The sequence below is a fragment of the Thalassophryne amazonica genome, chromosome 4, assembly GCF_902500255.1.
Source record: "Thalassophryne amazonica chromosome 4, fThaAma1.1, whole genome shotgun sequence".
In the NCBI taxonomy this organism is placed as follows: domain Eukaryota; kingdom Metazoa; phylum Chordata; class Actinopteri; order Batrachoidiformes; family Batrachoididae; genus Thalassophryne; species Thalassophryne amazonica.
Window position 1 is genome coordinate 118055488 of NC_047106.1, and position 20374 is coordinate 118075861.

A 20374-nucleotide genomic window follows, 5' to 3' on the forward strand; every position below is an offset into this window, starting at 1 on the left:
ATCTACTATAATATCTAATGATGTCGTTTGTTCGGTTTATGATATTATATTTGTGTCTTTTTATTCATTGCATTGCACATTGGGGGACTATGTTGTGTTTTGTTCTTGTGCCTAATTTGTTTATTGATTGGTGGACTTGTGTACCTAGAGAACTACAACTCCCCACTAGACACTGGTGACCTCTTACAGATACAGTAACCTCTTTAGATGATTACATTGATTGACTTCTAAGTTATATAAGACAAACTGGCTTCTCTTGATGTGCAATGCGCTGATGAAAGTCTTTGGTCTGAAAGCTTGGTTTTGTTTTTCGTAATTATTATTACGTACATCAAGGACATAATAAAATCACTGGCGTTTATTTATTTATTTGTCTGTCTGTCTGTTAGCAGGATTACGTCAAAACTACTGCACAGATTTTGACAAAATTTTCACTGCAGATAGATATTAAGCCATAGAAGGCTTCATTACATTTTGGAGGTGATCAGGATCCGGATTCTGGATCAAGATTTTACTTTATATAGGCTTTGAAGGATTATGCATTAAAAAAAACCTACTTCATGGATTCTCACCAAATTTAGACCACAGATAGATATTAGGGCATGGAAGACACCATTCAACTTTGGAGGTGATTCAGATCTGGATTCTGGATCAAGACTTCAGTTTGTATGTTTCACTTTGTACGTTTTCACTTTGTCAGATTTTCAGGATTATGTCAAATCTACTTAACAGGTTTTCACCAAATTTTCACCACACATTGATGTTAAGCCATGGAAGACTCCATTAAATGTAGGAGGTGATCTGGATCCGGATTCTGAATCAGGATATGTTTAAGGATTACGTAAAAAAAAAAAAAAAAAACTACTTCATGGATTCTCACCAAATTTGTACCACAGATAGATATTAGGGCATGGCCTGCCGTCCATCCGTGACTTATACCAGTCCAGGAAGCGAGCTAGTAACATCTCTGCAGACTCCTCACAACCTGGACACACACTGTTTAAACTCCTCCCTTCTGGTCAACGTTACAGAGCTCTGTATGTCAAAACAACCAGACACAGGAACAGTTTCTTTCCACAGGACATAACACTGATGAACAACTCAACCTGCCAAAAAACACATTAATTCATATACCTCATGTACAACTTAATTTCAATCTGTTGTCGGTTTCACTCATTCTTTTCTGTTTTATTTTCTCTTGTTGCACACTTTATTTTTCTTGCACATTTCATTTGCACATTTTATTACTGTGAATTATTCAGTGTTTACTCTATATGTATACCTGCCGTATAGAGAGAGTCCAGCTCAAACCAAAGTCAATTTATTGGTGAATAAAGTGATTCTGATTCTGGAAGACTCCATGAAATTTTGGAGGTGATCTGGATCCAGATTCTTGATCGGGATTTCACTTTATATACTGTAGGCTTTGAAGTATTATGTCAAAACTACCTCATGGATTCTCACCAAATTTGCATCACAGATAGATATTAAGCCACGGAAGGCTCCACTGAATTTTGGAGGCGATCTGGATTCTGAATTGGGATTTCAATTTGCATGCTTCACTTTGTCAGATTTTGAGGATTATGCCTAAACTACTTGACAGATTTTCACCACACATTAATGTTACACCTTGGAAGATTCCATTCAGTTTTGGAGTAGATCTGGATCCAGATCAGGATTTCACTTTTTAGACTTTTAAGGATTATGTCAAAACTACACGGATACGACATCACGATGAAAAACCAAGATCAGGAAGTCACTTTTTTGCTTCAGCTTGTGAATTAAATATCAAATTGCAACATCTTGATCAGTTGGCCCATTCTGTATCACTATGCACTATGTTATATATCAGATATCAGAAATCTCAGATTGCTCTGGGTTTGTTTGTTTTTTTGTTTGTTTTTTTTAAGACATATTAAGCTCTTCTTGGAGTAGGTTTGCACAACATTCTTATTTAATATTTGTGCATGAAAAATCCTGTTTGTTTTTAAACTGATACTGTACAAAAATAAAATATGTAAGTTGACCAGGTTAACTAAAGCTTGCAATATCCTCTTTGTAATACCAGGAGTGGACCCAAATGCAGTTGAAATCACAATTTTGTAAAAGACTTCAAAAAGTGGATAAAGATATAGTATGATTCTGGGAGTGATGTGCATAGTTTGGAAATTAAACCATATCAAGTTTAATTATTTCAAAAATGTTCCAGTTTTATTAAAGGGTTTGTGCATTTCAGATTAATTCCACACAAACCCATTTAATTAAGTGATTTGCAAGTTCACTAGACATTTGAGACATCAGCTAAGAGCCTCAGCTTATTCTGATTTCAGAAGTGCAGAACACATTTCCAGAAGTAGTGCCAGCTTTAGGAACACAAAAACGTCTGGTCTGGTCGACCTTCCATTGTTGTGCAGAACACATAACTGAATTGTGGGTCTTTAATTCAATAACTGGTGCTCTACTGTGAATCTTTTCCAGGGTTGGATTAGAAGACTCGTACAAATGGTAAAATCTATTTCTGTTAACACAGTTCGAATAAATATCTTGTGATCACACATTCCAGTCTAATGATGTATGATTGACAGGTATCTGGACCTGAGGCGCTTCGGCTCTGTCCCTCATGGAGGTTTTGGAATGGGCTTTGAGCGATACCTGCAGTGCATTCTGGGTGTTGACAATATAAAAGATGTGATTCCTTTTCCAAGATTTCCTTATTCATGTCTTCTGTAAAACACATCAAGTTCAAGTTCAGTGGGTCTGTAAATGTGTGGTGTCTGTTTTGAACATGGCATCATCAAAATAAAGATGTTTTGTAAAGATGTATGTTTAATTTTTTTAAACTGCAGTTTTGTGGTAAATGTGAAATTGGAACAGTTTAATCAAATGTTTGCACACTCAAAGCACTTTACATTGATGCCACACACTTGCACCCCAACATCAGATTGCTGCCATGAGAGGCCTGAATTGAACACCAACAACTTGGGAAATCAAACTGAGGAACCTTTTGTCACAAGCCTGTCTCACATCCACCTTTGGTCCCCAACTTGGCATCCAAGTCCCTTAGATTCAGCCAAAGAGAAGAAAAACTATCAATTTCCCCCACCGCACTAAATATGACTAAGCTCCCATGACCCTTGATAAGAGTAAACATCCATAGAAAATGAGATGGATGCACACACACACGCACACATATACGAGTATATATGTGTGTGTGTGTGTGTGTGTGTGTGTGTGTGTGTGTGTGTGTGTGTGTGTGCATCCAGAAAGTATTCAGTGCTTCACTTTTCCCACATTATGTTTCAGCTTTATTCCAAAAAGGATGAATTTTTTCCTCACAATTCTACACACAATATAGTACAGGAAACCTAGCAAAAAAAAAAAAGGGGTCAACCTCAAACTGCAAAAGAATTTGCTCTATCACCACTACATGCAGAAAGGCCTCAGAAAAGACATATTAAAAATCCTGTAAAATCTAAGTGGTGGAAAGGCTTCAAATCTGTGATTTTTCAAGATGGCCGCCTAAGTAAACTCATTCTGTTGCCCAACCACTCTTGTACTTGGCAAAATGTCCTCAGGCTATGAAACTGGGCAGCTGCTGATGTAGGTGGAAGCACCTGGGGGTCTACAAATGCTTTGCTAACAACAACCTTTTTGTGAAAGTTCTTGAATCGAAGTTTGTCCAGAGACTCTCCTGTAGTACCCTTGTACAAGCAGACTAGAGCAGTCTCTCCAGCAGTTATGACCTCCTCTCTTGTGCTCTCTGGATTGTTGAAGACTTCAGCCTGAGCTTTGAGAAGTGCATTGTCTGAAATCTGCTTCACTGATGATCCTTTTCCCAGGCCATAGACAGCAGATGTCGTGTCACAACCAAGGAAGGCATGTGCAAATAGGATGCTCTTGCAAATCTGTGGGCCCACAGCTCTCTTGAGGACTGCAATATTCCAACATCGTGGTGGATGTTTTCCTCTTTGCTCAAGATGATCCCAGAGCAGGGAAATTAAGTGGTGCTTGTTAACCTTGTTGCTGAGGAAGATGTCTTTCTTCCCATTGAAGACCATGGAACCTGAGATATGCACAGTTGCTCCAGAATTGGCTCCTGCTCGTCTTCTGTGTGCTGTGTCCTTTGTGCTTGGACCATCTTGATAGCCATCAAACACAATCATAGGTTTTCCATAGTGACAGGCCACATACCTGCAGTACTGTTGACAAATTTTGTTACAAGTTTTGTCATGCTGCCAGGCAAGTCTGTGCAGCAGAGCACCTCCATCAAGGATATACTGTACATTTTCAGATGGCAGAGCGCAAGCATACATACAAGCTTTATACAACAGACATGCAAATATAATTATGGTCACAAGTTAACACATCATACCAGAAAACCTATGACCTAGACACCAAGATCATTTCTGTATGTATCCCGCACATGATTCTACACACGTTTACAAAATAATAGCCACTTTTAGCTTTATGAGTGGCCATTTTAAAAATAAAAGATGGCTGCCACCCGGATGGATTTTAGTTATTAATGGATACCCCATACATGAAAACATAATTATACACACCAAAATAACTACCATTCATAGTTTTAAAAAGTGATATTCGGCTTATATTGTAATTTGGTGGCAATTTTTTTAAATCTTAAATTTGACACTCTTCCACCACTTGGATTTTAGAGGATTTTTAGTATGTTGTTTCTATGGTCCTTCTGAAGTATTGGTGAAAAAATAAATTATTTTGCAATTTGTTTGAGGTCAAACCTTATTTTTCCTGTACTAATACCCCATAATGACAATGTAAAAAAAAAAGAAAGTATTTTTTTTAGGTTTTTGCAAATTTTAAAACTAAAAAAAACTAACAAATTACATGCGTATAAGTATTCACAACCTTTTCCATGAGGCTCAAAATTGACCTCTGGTGCATCCTCTTTCCACTGACACCAAGAATGAAGTCAAAGGAATCTGGAGATCTCAGAGACAGGACTGTCTCAAGGCACAAATCTGTGGAAGGGTACAGAAATGTTCCTACTGCTTTGACGGTCCCATTGAGCACAGTGGCCTCCATCATCCGTAAAGGGAAGAAGTTCAGATCCACCAAGGGTCTTCCTAGAGCTGGCCGCCTGTTTAAACTGAGCGATCGGGGGAGAAGGGCCTTAGTCAGGGAGGTGACCAAGAACCTGATGGGTCAGTCTGTCAGCTCCAGCATTCCTCTGTGGAGAGAGGAGAACCTTCCAAAAGTAAACCATCGCTGCAGGTGGGGTACACCCTGGACAGGATGCCAGTCTATCACAGGACCACAAACAAACACATTCACACCCACCTGCAGATAATTTAAAGCAGGGGTTGGCAATCCTGTTCCTGGAGGGCACCCGCCCTGCATGTTTTCTAACACTCCCTGATCCACTCCCAGGCAATTAACTATCAGGTGTGCTCAGCCAATCAACAGCTGGAAGACACCACTTTTTAAAAAACAATACAGGTGTGACTTGAGTAGGTTGATGTGGAAAAGATACAGGTCAGGGGCTCTCCAGGAACAGGGTTAAGACTTCTGAGATACGGATTTGAACAAAAGCTCATCATGGTCAGTATTTGTGATTGACTGATGATGAAATCACAAATTTAAGAACCCACACAAACAGAGAGAACATGCAAACTTAACACAGAAAGGTCACAGCTGGGAATCGAGCCCATGACCTTCTTGCTGTGAGGCAACAGTGCAGCCAACGTGTTTCCTCTGTACACACAATATTTGTTAATTCCATATATGAACAGATCTGTTGGGCTCATTAATGTAGAGACAAAGCAAATTTAATTCAAGTTTTTTTCATCCCAGATTTATTACCACAGTTACATAATGCGTGCATGAGAAAGCAGACGGGGGACGGGGAACATCAAAGGAGAGATCTATTTGATGCTTCTGTGTAACTGAATTAAATCTATTTCAGAAAAATGCACAGACTTTCCACAAGGTGGTGCGTTTTCCTCTCATCTGGCTGTAAAAAATACAAATGCAATTCAACTTAACTAGTAATATTCCAAACAGTTTTCTCACCACAACCATTATCTGCCTTTATGATGTCACTGCTGACTGGATGAACCACGGTGTTTTACGCAGCCGAGTTTTTGGTTTGTTTGGTTGTTCATTATTATTATTATTAATAATAATAATATTATTATGCCACTTTACAACATCAGATTTATTAATCACATGACATTAAAAAAAAGTTTCTTCTCACTTTATTATGTAGAGTCTGTTTTTGTTCCAGAGGGATCCGTGCGTCGCTCGGACCCGTCGCTCGCGCTCCGCTTTGATCCTGGCCCATCCCCCTGATTCTCAGTGGGCGTGGTGTGACTTTGGAAAACAAACTGTGGTACTTCCTCACTCCACATCAGTTGAGTTGGCCCGCGGTTCTTCTTTGCTTTTCCGTGCGTGCGTAATTCCCCGTGACTGCAGTTGCGCCGTTTTCTTTTGGGGACTTGTTTTGCGCACTGGTTCTTGCGCACGGCGCGTCTTGGGAGCGGAGCGATAAAAACATCAGCGGACACTTTGTTGTTGTGTTTGTTTTTATCCTCCTCTCTCTCTCTCTCTCTCTCTGTCTTTCTTTCACATGGGGCGAGCACGCCGCAGCAGTGCGCGTCAGCCGCCGACTGCGCTTTGAGGCTTCGCGTTCCGTCATGTTCCTGTGACAGTTGGAGCGCAACGACTCACGGCATACATACGCACACGCACGCACGCCAACAAACATGAGCGGTGGAGAAATCATCTTCCAGGGCTGGCTGAGGAAGTCCCCGCCGGAGAAGAAGCTCAGGAGATACGTGAGTGGATTTACTCTTTCGCATACTTTGTGTTTCTGGAGCTTCCGGCTCGTCATAGTTTGTCAAAGTGCACTTTGAAGTCAGATAAATTTGGGGTCCACTTTCAGCAGGTGCATCCCTCTTCTGTCTGTCCTCTGGTCACCGCCTCATCCTGTAGGAGGCATCACACCTCCCCTCCTCCTCCTGCAGCCTCCATCCGTTGGACAACACCCACACATGAAACGCAGCGGATTTTCGGCTCTGCTCTGGGGGCTCCTTTGACTAATCCTGTGTAATACCAGAAAACTGGCTCTAATTTTCACTAAACTCATCTCTGGGGATGAGGTCATGGCTAATCGAGCACTAATTTGACCATTTGTCATCTCAGCTTACAACAGGGCACCTAAACTGGCTTGATGAGACCTCGTGTGCTGAAGCTGCATGCTTCTCCTATCTGGCAGGGAGTGTCTCTGCAAATCAGATCATAGGACTTCAAGAGTTGGATCCATCCATGACTCTACATACAGCTGGCCCACTGTTTGTGTACGGTGTTGCGTTACCAGGCCCTCTCCGTGCTCTTGTGAGCTGACTTTGCCATGATGTCATCTGTGTTTCATCTGGAAATCCATCGTTGTTTTCAGATGAACCCCCCCCCCCCCAAGTCCTTTCCTCATTGTCTTCCACTTAAAGCTGGCTGATGTTTACACAGGGACCACCGTGGTCACTATGGAAGAGCAGCTGCAGCCGGGGAAACTTGCTCAGTACATAAACAAGGAAAACCCTACATGAGGCACAGTGCAGGCCGGGGGGGTCGACTGTTCTCAGTCTGAGCACTAACCTCTAAAGAAGTGTGTGTGTGTCTGTGTGTGTGTGTGCGTGCGTGTGTGCAGCTTTAGCCTCACAACAGCATCATGAGATGGAGCGTCTGCAGTGAGCAGATTTGTGAATGTATTGAATGTATTAGTTTGTCCTCCACAGATTCCTTCCACTTACTTGGACAATAAGATCCATTTACTCAACAGTGCTTCTGTCATCTGACATCATCCCGAACACCAGTATTCTCAAATAGTCTAAAAAAAAAGGGGGCTGAGTATATCGGATGAGCTGGTGCCGCAGATCAAACGGCTCCCCTTAAGAAACAGTCCTCTTGCCTTCACTGCGCATACGTCATTTCGGAGCGTCAGCAGCGATTCACCGATTATCGCCTCGTTTCTGCTTAAAACTGACTTTAGAATGATTTAAGAGGTTTTACTTTGTCATCCAATAGTTAATAATCCCATTATTCTCTTTGATCGCTTTGGGTGTAGAGAGTCAGACTCAGAGAGTCAGACTTAGTAGACACACTGCTGTGCGCTCTGATCGCTTCCCCCGTCTTTTATGATGAAATAATGTTGAATTTATGTGGAAATGATTGTTGTATAAAAGCTTCAGATATCTGTCGCTGAGATAGATGATGACTAGAGGGCAGTTTTAAGCAGAAATAAGGCGATAATCGGTGAATCGCTGCTGACGCTCAGAAATGAAGCATGCGCAGTAAATACAGGGATGACCGATTTTTAGGGGGGACTGTTCAGTCGGGGACACCGGATTTGAAAAACACATCTGGACGCTATCCAGCTAGAAAACAATGCAGATAGATGCTACGTTCACAACCCTTGGACTCTCGGAAAGACCTGCCATAAAAATTCCTACACCCAGAAAAAATGCATTCATGACATTACCTCGCAGACAAATATGAATCAACTCAGTATCATCACAGTAGAGCGAGGCTAAAATTATCTTTTGGGTTAAATGAAAACCTTAGACTTTTTTGCTGATGTGTGGTGCTGCTAACTTAACTGATTGTAGATAAAGTGAATATATTACATCTGACAGGAATGTCTTGTTAAAATTTTATTTTTTGGCACATTCCTGACATTCTTAATGCATCTGAATAGGTTTTTTTAACAGTGCATGATATTTGTGGAGCATGTTTTTGGCTGTCAAAAAACATCTTCCACGAATGTCATGCACCACCCTCATTTCGCCTCATGTCGTGGCATTTGCAACTGAGCGTGTGGCCTTGATTATAGGTGATCCTTAATAGAACGTGACAGCGTCCGTGGTGGTTCCTGTGATGGTTCTCCCCAACCGTCATGCGTCATTAAGAATTGTAATGAAAACTGTCAAGTTTTGACACGAATTGTAACGCAGTGTCACATTTCACTATGCGCCACTATGAATCACGTCTCCCACGTGTGCATAATTAAACGCCGCTGCACCGCGTTCAGTTTCATTGCTGCAGTTTGCCGATGAAGGACGGTGATGCCAAATCGGCTAAATCTTGTTCCAGTGCTCCTCAGCGCTCTCCTGCAGGTGTTCCACCTGCCGTTGTGCTTGATGTTCACGAGAACGAGTCTGAGCCAGAGGAGAGCATAATGCAGCCAGACATCTGGCTCTCTCAGTCTCCTCCTCCTCCTTTCTGCACAACTCCATGGCACGGAGTCAGATGTTGAGGAGCAATCTGGAGTGTTTAAAACTGTTCAGCAGCTGACGGTAGTATGATTATGGGTGGGTGGAGACAATTTGCCTGATTCACACCGTGACAGAATGACGTAGAGCCCGACTGATATGGATTTTTTGAGGCCGATGGCGATAACGATATTTGGATGAAAAAAAATGCAGATAATCGATAAATCGGCCGATTTGCCGATAGCCGATAAATCAGCCGATATTATTATTTTTTTTTTATGAATAAAATGTTCTTTTTTGGACCCTTAACAAAAAAGGTATGAGCTAAAAGCAGAAGCTTTGTCCTCATATTGATTAACCTTATAACAGAGAAGAATTTGGAAGTTCAAAAAATGCAATCAAGAATTAAACCTTTGTGAAATTAGCAAATACATATCCTTAAAAAGAGTTGTGAAATACATCTGATCTTGTACCTCTTGTTGCTGCAACTTAGATATAGGTTATATTACAGGTAGACAAACTTTTTCAGTTGCAGACAAGTAATTATGAGAGGAAAGAAACACAACCACTAAGGAAACATTATTTTCACAACACTCCTATAAATGTGGGGCAAATGTAATCGCAAAGTTATTACAAACAACATCCTTATAAACTTACTTGTATGCTTTTGTCAGCCGATCAGTGCAGTGTGACGGCGAACTATGGGGGCCAGTGATGAATACATTTAAGCAGGGGTGTAAGCAGCTCAGTTGAAGGGAGTCAGAGCTCCATCTACTGGACAAATGGTGCAAGGATATTTTACATTGCCGACACAAACATTATTTCAGTAACTGTTCTGTTTATGAGAAATTATCGGCATTCTGTCGGCAAAATTTCAGCCAATAGTGAATACTTTGAAAAGGGCTTATATCGGCCGATAATATTGGCCGGTCGATATATCAGTCAGGCTCTAGAATGGTGCACTGTTATGCGCAACAGCGCAAGACATTATTGATCATGCACAATTGTTTGTGATAATATACCAGTGATATGTGCCATTAATTGTAACACGTGGTAACAGGTTGCAACAGTTCCTGAGGACTCCTGACGCCGCTGCCCCGAATCATCACATTCTTGATCAGCGGCCAAGAATGTGTACTTCATGGCATTCATGACTTGTTGTTGTCATGTGTCAATGCAGCATTCGTAACATTGATGTCTAACCAGCGGCAAACGCGGCTGCCTTGGCTGTGTCATCAACTCTGATACCTCTGGTTGCTCAATTTCCTAATTACTTTGTGAGTGAAAATTCCAGCCTAACTGAGCATTCAAGGCATTTTTCCCCAAGCTAGACGTGGGGATCTCTGACCTTCCAAGCATTTTGAATGCAGCATAATTCGGGCTCGAGCCAAATTGTCTATCCCAGTTTGATTAGACTGTGCTGAAGAGGGGCGATGGCCTGAATTTACGTCTTATGAGTGGTCGTAATTTCCCAGTTGTGCACCCCGCCCTGGAAAGGTCCCTGAAGCTGGAAATCCAACTCATCAACTTGTTCAAACGCTACATACCCTGAGTTCACAATCCAAGATGTCTGCTCCAAGCAGCAACCGCAGTGAAAGCTGTAGTTTTTGATTGTTTTTATTTTATTTTTTAGGCAATTTTGGCTTCTTTTTTGTCTGTGGACATGTTGCTACAGTATGTTTATACATGAAATACCATGTAATGTGTTGTTTATGAGCTGGGTGCCACTAATATTGGCTGAAGTAGATTTTGGTCACAACAATAACGAGCAACACTGTGCTACAACCTGAGCGATAAATTCAAACCAAGGTAAATTTGAACCATGTGTCCTCTTCCAGACGGTCTCTTTGGTGGACCATGTTTTTGTAGTGATTTATACTGCAAAATCTTGGAGGCACCCAGCTTATTTCCCGAGCTGCTGTGTTGTGTGTAAAGTGGAACACATTTGCCTCGAGTGTGACATCATTCTCAGTCACAACTTCTGAGGTAACTTCATTGTTCTTGATTGTCCAGTGCCCCTTTCTAACACCACTCTCTGCAAAGAGGGTCTGGACACAAGCGTATTTATTGACTGTGAGGAGGCGGTGAATCGGCTATAGATTTCTTAAAGCTACAGTGTGTAGGTTTTAGTGTCATCTAGTGGTGAGGTTGCAGATTCCATTATGCTATTGCCAGTTTCCTTCACGATGGGAAGGTAGTCACTCAGAGTGGCTTGTCATTTTAGATTTTTCTAATCCAAGACATAAACATTTGAAAACCATTAGGGGGGAAAATTGCAATTGTTGGAGAGTCTTGACACTTCTTTTGCGGGTGCATTTCAAAGCAACCAACAGAGGGGTAGCAATAGTACCAATTGCCATCACACACACACACAGACACACACACACAATAAAAATTTGGACCTACTTTGAGTAGAGTGCCAGCACTGTCCTCTCTTTCCTTCCACCCTGTGTCAGTACAGCTGCAGGCGGCGTTTCTCCGAGCTGAACCTCCTCATCAGCACATCCTTCCACTCGGACATGAACTTGTGAGTAAGGTCCTTTTCAAAAGCAAGCTGAATCAGCTGGGCCTTACGTCTATGTAGCATACTGCGCCGATGCTCTGAGAACATGTTTTTGAGAGTGGATAACGAGTTTTCACACATTGCCGTGGAAGCTCCTCAAGTTAGGGCAAGGGTGTAGGCTGTGACAACAGTCGACATAGCCTGGAGTGCACCGTTGAATGTGCTGAGAATGTTTGCTATTGTTCATTTTCCATCTTCGGAGGGAACTGGGGTATCTGTCATTTTCTTCATTAGGAACTCACGAGCTGCAGTATATTCCGATTCGACCACATCAGTTACAGCTAATGCCAGTAGAGGAGTTACCTTTGATGGGTCCAAGAAAGTATCTTCGGCCTCTGGGTTCAAAGAAGCCAGTGCGCCAATGAGCGTGCTACTGCGCTCCCCAAAACGCACATCCATCTCTCCTTGCACAGCATCAATAACACTGTAAAATAATCTCTTGAACTCTGTCTTTTTGTCTATGTCACGTTGTGGCTGCCCAACTGTTTCTTCGACTGCATAGTCACGAAAGCTCTTGTTAATTGTGCGTCTTCTCTTGCTTGGGCCCGGAACAGCGTGGGTGGCCGTGGCTGAAGGAGCGCAGAGATTCCACAGTGCAGAAAATTCACTTTCTGTGCGCAGTGCCTTCACGCAGTCTGAAGCACTGTTTACAAGTGTAACAGTAGTGAATAAGTCGGTATCTTCGGCTTGTAGTAGTCTGTTAGGTGGCTCGAAAAGTAACAACAGCTTCATAACCAGGTGTGCAATGAAAAGAAAACTGTGCTGCGTGATGGCACGAAGCAGGCCCGTCGCCTCAGCATGCACATCTGCTCCTCCAAGGCCGCTTCTGTTTTCCACTTCGGCCAGTAATGACAAAATGTCGTCAAAACTGTTCACCAAAACCTTGACTGTGGCCACGTGGCCGGTCCATCTCTGGTCTAAAAGCTTTTTCAGGGTCTCTCTCTTGTACAGCACAGCGATGGTGGGCTTCTTAATGAAGTTGTACAGCATGTTGCAGAGTTTAAAAAAATCTTCGACTGCCGCTTCGCTTGACATGGCATGAATAACCACCAAATGCAATTGGTGATTAAAGCAGTGTATGTAGGGAACGTGACGTTCGAGTTTGTTTTGAAGTAATTTCTGTACGCCCCCATGCCTGCCCGACATGAGCGACACGCCATCATAAACCTGGCTCAGGATTTTGTCAGTGCTGAGTCTGGCGCTATTCAGCTCATCAATGATAACATTTGTCAGGGCTTCTGCATCTCCTTTCGTCGATGTGGCCATGGTCAAGAGGCGCTCGCACACACTGTAGTTCTCGTCCAAACGTAGAACAGTGGATATATTTTCTTGCCCCAAAGGATCCCGTGTTCCGTCCACTTTAATTGTATACCAGCTATCCCCAATTTGTCTCACTATCTCCTCTGTCACAAGTTTGCACATCAGTTCAATTATCTCGTTCTGTATTTGTAGGCTAGTATAGCAGGCATTCTGAGGGATTGTTTTTGCAATCGGTGTCAATTCTGGTTCTTTGCGCATGGAGTATTCGAAAAGGGACAAGAACAGCCCCATGGAACTAGCACTGTTAGCATCTAGCACACTGGCAAAACCAGCAGTATCACCACGTAACGGCAGTTGATTCACCACTATAAACTCCAGCATATCTACACTCAACAAAAATATAAACGCAACACTTTTGGTTTTGCTCCCATTTTGTATGAGATGAACTCAAAGATCTAAAACTTTTTCCACATACACAATATCACCATTTCCCTCAAATATTGTTCACAAACCAGTCTAAATCTGTGATAGTGAGCACTTCTCCTTTGCTGAGATAATCCATCCCACCTCACAGGTGTGCCATATCAAGATGCTGATTAGACACCATGATTAGTGCACAGGTGTGCCTTAGATTGCCCACAATAAAAGGCCACTCTGAAAGGTGCAGTTTTGTTTTATTGGGGGGGATACCAGTCAGTGTCTGGTGTGACCACCATTTGCCTCATGCAGTGCAACACATCTCCTTCGCATCATCCGTGAAGAGAACACCTCGCCAACGTGCCAAACGGCAGTGAATGTGAGCATTTGCCCACTCAAATCGGTTACGACGACGAACTGAAGTCAGGTTGAGACCCCGATGAGGACGATGAGCATGCAGATGAGCTTCCCTGAGACGGTTTCTGACAGTTTGTGCAGAAATTCTTTGGTTATGCAAACCGATTGTTCCAGCAGCTGTCCGAGTGGCTGGTCTCAGATGATCTTGGAGGGGAACATGCTGGATGTGGAGGTCCTGGGCTGGTGTGGTTACACGTGGTCTGCGGTTGTGAGGCTGGTTGGATGTAGTGCCAAATTCTCTGAAACGCCTTTGGAGATGGCTTATGGTAGAAAAATGAACATTCAGTACATGAGCAACAGCTCTGGTTGACATTCCTGCTGTCAGCATGCCAATTGCACGCTCCCTCAAATCTTGCGACATCTGTGGCATTGTGCTGTGTGATAAAACTGCATCTTTCAGAGTGGCCTTTTATTGTGGGCAGTCTAAGGCACACTTGCGCACTAATCATGGTGTCTAATCAGCATCTTGATATGGCACACCTGTGAGGTGGGATGGATTATCTCAGCAAAGGAGAAGTGCTCACTATCACAGATTTAGACTGGTTTGTGAACAATATTTGAGAGAAATGGTGATATTGTATATGTGGAAAAAGTTTTAGATCTTTGAGTTCATCTCATACAAAATGGGAGCAAAACCAACAGTGTTGCGTTTATATTTTTGTTGAGTGTATTATGGCTGACATGTAGAATCTGTTGCGAGCAGCTGTTCTGAATGTAAAAGAGTGGAAATCTCTTTGCCGGTCTCTTTGCACTTTTCTGAATCTCGCCACATCGCTTCACATGCTAAATGTTCCTTGGATTAGCTGCATGCTTGTTTAAGCCTTTGCCAGTTTCGATAGCATGTTTCCAGTCGCTAAATCATTTCAGGGAGAAGGTTGTGTCTGACGATACAGATTTGAATCTTCTGCAAGCGTAACAGAAGGCTGCGTCCTTTTCAACAGAATACTCAAGCCAGTCCCTGTTCACGTGCCAGCTAGAGGAAAATGAACGTCTTTTCAAACCAAAAGATCTCACGGGGTATTTTTTCAACAAAACCTGATTGGGTTTATCCGTGCCGAGGTCATTCACAGATCCATCAGTGGGGGCAGCCACAGTAGTTGACCTGCTCGCGCTAGCCTCCTCTTCGTGGTCGCTGCAGGTCTGGCTGACACGGTCAGGATCCACGGAGGTAGAAATGGGTCCAGGGTTTTCTTTGCCAGTGACATCATGTGTTGGTTTATCCGAAGATACCGATGTTGGGGTTTTAAACCAGTTACGTATATCCATAGAAAAGCACAAAAACTAGCTGCTGTCTGCTGGCAAAAACTCACACTTCATTTTCCCCCATAAACGCGGTAACTGATTGTTGCTGGGCAACACTGACGTGATTACATACGTAGACAAACTTTCCAACAAACTCACACGGTTTTAATATATTTAATGTCTTAGTGATTATGCAACACTGGCTGTTTTAACCCAAAGCAAGTACAATAAAATGAAATTAGGATTTTGTTTATCTATTTATTTATTTGAGATCTGTGACTGTGATCTGGCTTGGGTGGGCGGGCCGGGGTGGGCCCCAAGCATATCAGTGGGCGGGCACTGCCCCCTAGGGCCAGCCCATAGCGACAGGTGTGAGTATGGGAACAAAATGCGAAACCTAAATTTGCTTGTTGTTTAAAGCAACAATTTATTGTAACATTATACAAACAGGAACATAAAATAATTGCAAAGTGCTGCCTGGTAATAAGTTCAATAAAATGTCAAATAAACAAATATGTCAGTTGATGCTGTCAGTTGATTTCCTGAAAGCTGCGCTCCTCATGCGGTGTGAATTCACACACACACACACACACACACACACACACACACACACACACACACACACACACACACACACACACACACACACACACACACACACACACAGTGTAAATATAAGGTCTTACCTGTGCATTTAGTGAAGAAAAGTTGCTCTCCAGCACTTTGCGCCATCAGCTCAGTTAGCAGAGCGGAGCCTTCTCCCCCCTTCTTCCCCACCGGTTCTCTGTCTTGGCGCAACAAGTTGAAAAAGTCACAGCGCCTCAATAATGTCTCATTTACCGCAGCCTCCATGCGATCCTGGCTGCACACGCAATGAAATCTCAAGAAAAAGTTATAAAATTACTCAGTTCTCCGTGTGGACCAGGGACACTGTGCGCGCGCACTGGATGATGTGCGCGTCAATTTTTGCGTGTAACACTTCAGGGGAAATTTAATTAAAAGTTAAAAAAGCTTTCAGTCTATCTTTCTCTGTAAATATCTCATGTTACAACGTGGAGACCCGCGGCTTATAGACGAGTGCGGCTTATTTATGTACAATTTCTTTTTCTTTTTAAAATTGGTGGGTGCGGCTAATATTCAGGTGTGCTCTATACTCCAGAAATTATGGTAACCCCACACAACGTAAACTCAGCAGTGCACAGCCGTGTACCGAACCGAACGTCCTGTACTGAAACGGTTCAATACAAACACATGTATTGTTACACCCGTACTATACATGTAAAGAAAATGAAATAATGACTGATTGCACAGGTTACACACGGAAACTTAACTTTACCTATGCATATTTTTCTTTTGTTGTTTTCAAAAAGTGTTTCAGGTTCAGTTTCAAAGACATCCAACAGAGAAAGACGAAGCTGAGAGAGAGGTGGGGCTATGACATCATTTTACAAAAGCTGCGTATCATTAAGTCGGACAACCGGGACATTGGTCATGTGACCTGCATAGCAACGTGGTTTCCAATTTTTAGTGAAAACACAGTGAACTTCTTTGTGTCTTTTGCAGCAGCTCGAGTGATACTGGAGCTGTGTCGCTGGCTGTACAGCCAATTAAATACAAAATTAGGGCCTAAAGCAGTTGACAATATTTTTCTACTGAGCACAAAGTAACACTGTTGCCTGTTTTTAATAACTCTACTCACATTTAATTGGTAAGATGCTCTTACTCGTAAAACAAACGTAGCGTAGCACAGGTTTGACCAGTACAACTCAGATATCAAGCTTTCATTTAGACGTGTCGAATCTCTAATCAGAAACAGCCGGTCCACAAGTTATTCATCAACCTTCGTCAAAGCCATTTAAAGATATCAATCATCAGAACCTGGGGTCCATTCCTAACTCATTTGGAGGGCGTAAAATTGGATTGACTGTTCGCTCCTGCACTAGTGACTTTTTTCTGCTGCTCTTTTGCTCTGTTTTATCTTGTAAAAACTCGGTAATTTATACATCTGAGTCTTGTTTGTTTGTGTTGTTTAAATTTTGAAAATACTAAAATAAAATATTGAAAAAAAAAAAGATATCAATCGTGACTCACTTTTCTGCTGATTAAAGTCAGTAACCAGGACCCTTGTCAAGAATTGTCCGCCATTTCACACCGGACAGTTTTTATTCGTTCTTAATTAACGTGCCATTTTCCAGGTGGCTCACAATGGTTCTCTGACATGGACTGGACCATTAGTATCTCCTGCTTCGCTAGTTTGTAAACTGAAGTTTAAATGTCTTAAACTAAGGGCCCGGTCACATGGTACACAACGATAGCTGAACGAAGGAAAAAAAAAGTCACAAATTGTCGAGAAAAGGTGCACAAATGATCCTGCACGTCTCCCATCACCGAAAAACCTGTGAATCAAGAGCGCATAAAGGAATGAAACGAAACCGAAACTAACAAAAGAAAAATGAAGCGAACACCGACCTTGACGCTTTAAACAAAATAAAAATGAAACATTCATGATGAACCTGCATGTGCTCACAGCCGTTCCAGCTACAAACGGCTGGAACGTGCATAAATAGTTAAAGTAGTTGATAAAACGTTCTTACCGCTATTGTTTCTGTATGAAAATGTTGCTTTTCATCCCACACATAGACGAGTCACATTCAGCTCGTCGGATCTTTAGTTATTGATCCGTTCAGATATCGTCAACATTCGTGAAAGGTTGGACGACAGTCAAACGGAACACTGACGGTATGGGAACTATGCAAACGATGAGGAACCGTCAAGACAAAAAGCTAAACAGAATACGGACGAATTGAAGTTGTCGTTGGGATTCGTTCACATTTTTCAACAGTTTGAAAATTCTGATGAAGTGCCAGCTACAGGAACGAAGCTGGGTGACAGTTAAACAATGTCAACCTAAGTCCAGATTTCTCATTTGGTTTTGGCTTCGGTGCCCTTGTTAGTGCTGTGTGACCGAGAAGTGGGCAGAGAAGTGTTTTTAGTTTTTTTAGTTTGCCCCACACAGTTATGTAGCCTGTTAAATTGTTCGGTGTGGCTATACGCCCAACCGTTGGGTTAGTAAAGTAAATACGCGAGCATATACACCCAACCACAACCAACCAAAGAGCACGCTTGTAAGCTCACTTCCGGTTTCAACGTGGGAGGGAAAAAGGCGGATATTTTCTCACCGGCTGCGGTTGGGTTCGCAGCCTGGAGGAGCTGTGATCTAAAGTGGTTCTGTTTGGCTCATCACACCCAGGGAACAGTGTCAAACGAACACCATCTTACAGCCAACAAGCAGCATTTTGCTCAAAAACTGTTTCATCGTTGTTAAAAGGCTTCCATTCAAAATACTTTTGAAGTTTGTCTGTTTTCATCCATTGCGGTGTTTTCGCAGTAATTAAAGACGGCACCATTAAATGTGTCAAACACACACCGCAATAGAGCCTTAAAAAATGGTGTAAAAAACATAGTTTAGATGCACAAAACGTGTCAAATACACAATCACGGTTGCGAATAAGATAAGACATTATATTTATCTGCCCAACGGTTGTGCACGTAACGTTCAATGTATGACTTATCTGCACCAACAGTTGGTCGAATAAAGTAAGACATTATATTTATGTGCCCAATGGTTGGGCACGTAACGTTCAGTGTATGACTTATCTACACCAGCGGTTGGGCGAATAAAGTAAGACATTATATTTATCTGCACCAACAGTTGGGCGAATAAAGTAAGACATTATATTTATCTGCCCAACAGTTGGGCGATTAAGGTAAGACATTATATTTATCTGCCCAACGGTTGGGCGATTAAGGTAAGACATTATATTTATCTGCCCAACGGTTGGTCGTATAAGGTAAGGCATTATATTTATCTGCCCAACGGTTGGGCGATTAAGGTAAGACATTATATTTATCTGCCCAACGGTTGGGCGATTAAGGTAAGACATTATATTTATCTGCCCAACGGTTGGGCGATTAAGGTAAGACATTATATTTATCTGCCCAACGGTTGGTCGTATAAGGTAAGGCATTATATTTATCTGCCCAACGGTTGGGCATATAGCCTTTGCCTAAATTGTTTGGGGGTCTAATTCAATACTGCATCTATTTTTTCTAAGTGAAAAGCTCAACCTTGAAACATCAAAAAATACAGACCAGTGAGAAAAAGATGCCATAATTTCTTCTTTAAAGCGTTGTGTGGTTTCCCTACAGTTATGCACCACATTACATTGACCCAAAATACACAGCTGAGATTAGCTCATTGTTCCAATGGTGATAAAGCTAAAAATATTTGGCTTTTAAATATAAAAGCAGGGCTACAAAACAAACATGAAATGACATAACTGGTATTAACTCCTGTTGTTATGGAACATCATAAGTTAGACAAGCACTTGAATGAAGCATTGCTTTGATGCACCGTACATGAATAAGTACGAGTAATGTATGCATGCATATATTATATTATCATATACCTATAAATGATACGCCAATATGATTGGATAAAGCACTAAAGAATAAATAGCAATACACCCTTTTTGCGGACGGGTAATATTTTTCATACCACCCGAGTAATCAGCCAATCCAGACAGCGGAGCGGCGCCACGACGAAGACGCGCGGTCAGAGGAACTGTGAAATACTGGTGAGTCACTATTAAAATTTTCTTACGTGTCCAACCTCGTAGGTTGATCGTTAAAATTAAATTTGTTACTTCTAAAAGCCATCATAATTATTTATAGGAAAATGTTCTATTTTTTTCTACTATGGTTTGAACTTTGAGTGTATACACAGGAGAGAAAAGTGAGAAAATGTTAATGTCTGTTTGAGAAAAGTGTATAAAGTGTGTAGTGAGGGGTTTTACAGCCTTAAATCATCTGTAATAATTGTAAAAAATAACGCTGACTACTTCGTGGATTTCGGCTATTGCGGGTTATTTTTAGAACGTAACTCCCGCGATAAACGAGGGACCACTGTATATGATAAAATCGTTATCAAGTTGTTTTACCAATGAATATGGCTTTTTACACCCTTCAGAAAACCATACAACATTTATCATTTATAGGTATATGATAAAATCCTTATCAAGTTGTTTTCTTCAGGGTATATAAAGCCATATTCATTGTTGAACAACTTGATAACTGATAACATCAGAGTGCTAAGGTCTATGATAGAAAACAAATCGATTTTAAGTAACAAAATATTTTACTAATTCATTTTTTTTTTTTATCTCTTAATTTA

At 41.8% G+C, this 20374-nt stretch overlaps 2 protein-coding genes across 2 annotated transcripts in view; both read left to right on the forward strand.

Annotated features, from left to right (window-relative positions):
* Positions 1-2820, forward strand: part of nars2 (asparaginyl-tRNA synthetase 2, mitochondrial) — a 42042-nt gene extending 39222 nt beyond the window's left edge. Inside the window, exons 13-14 of the mRNA XM_034168472.1 lie at positions 2479-2505; positions 2586-2820. Coding sequence (XP_034024363.1) covers positions 2479-2505; positions 2586-2730 — 172 coding nt within the window. The 3' untranslated portion in view covers positions 2731-2820. The remainder of the gene's footprint in view (positions 1-2478; positions 2506-2585) is intronic.
* Positions 2821-6289: 3469 nt separating this feature from the next.
* Positions 6290-20374, forward strand: part of gab2 (GRB2-associated binding protein 2) — a 211015-nt gene continuing 196930 nt past the window's right edge. Inside the window, exon 1 of the mRNA XM_034168473.1 lies at positions 6290-6812. Coding sequence (XP_034024364.1) covers positions 6741-6812 — 72 coding nt within the window. The 5' untranslated portion in view covers positions 6290-6740. The remainder of the gene's footprint in view (positions 6813-20374) is intronic.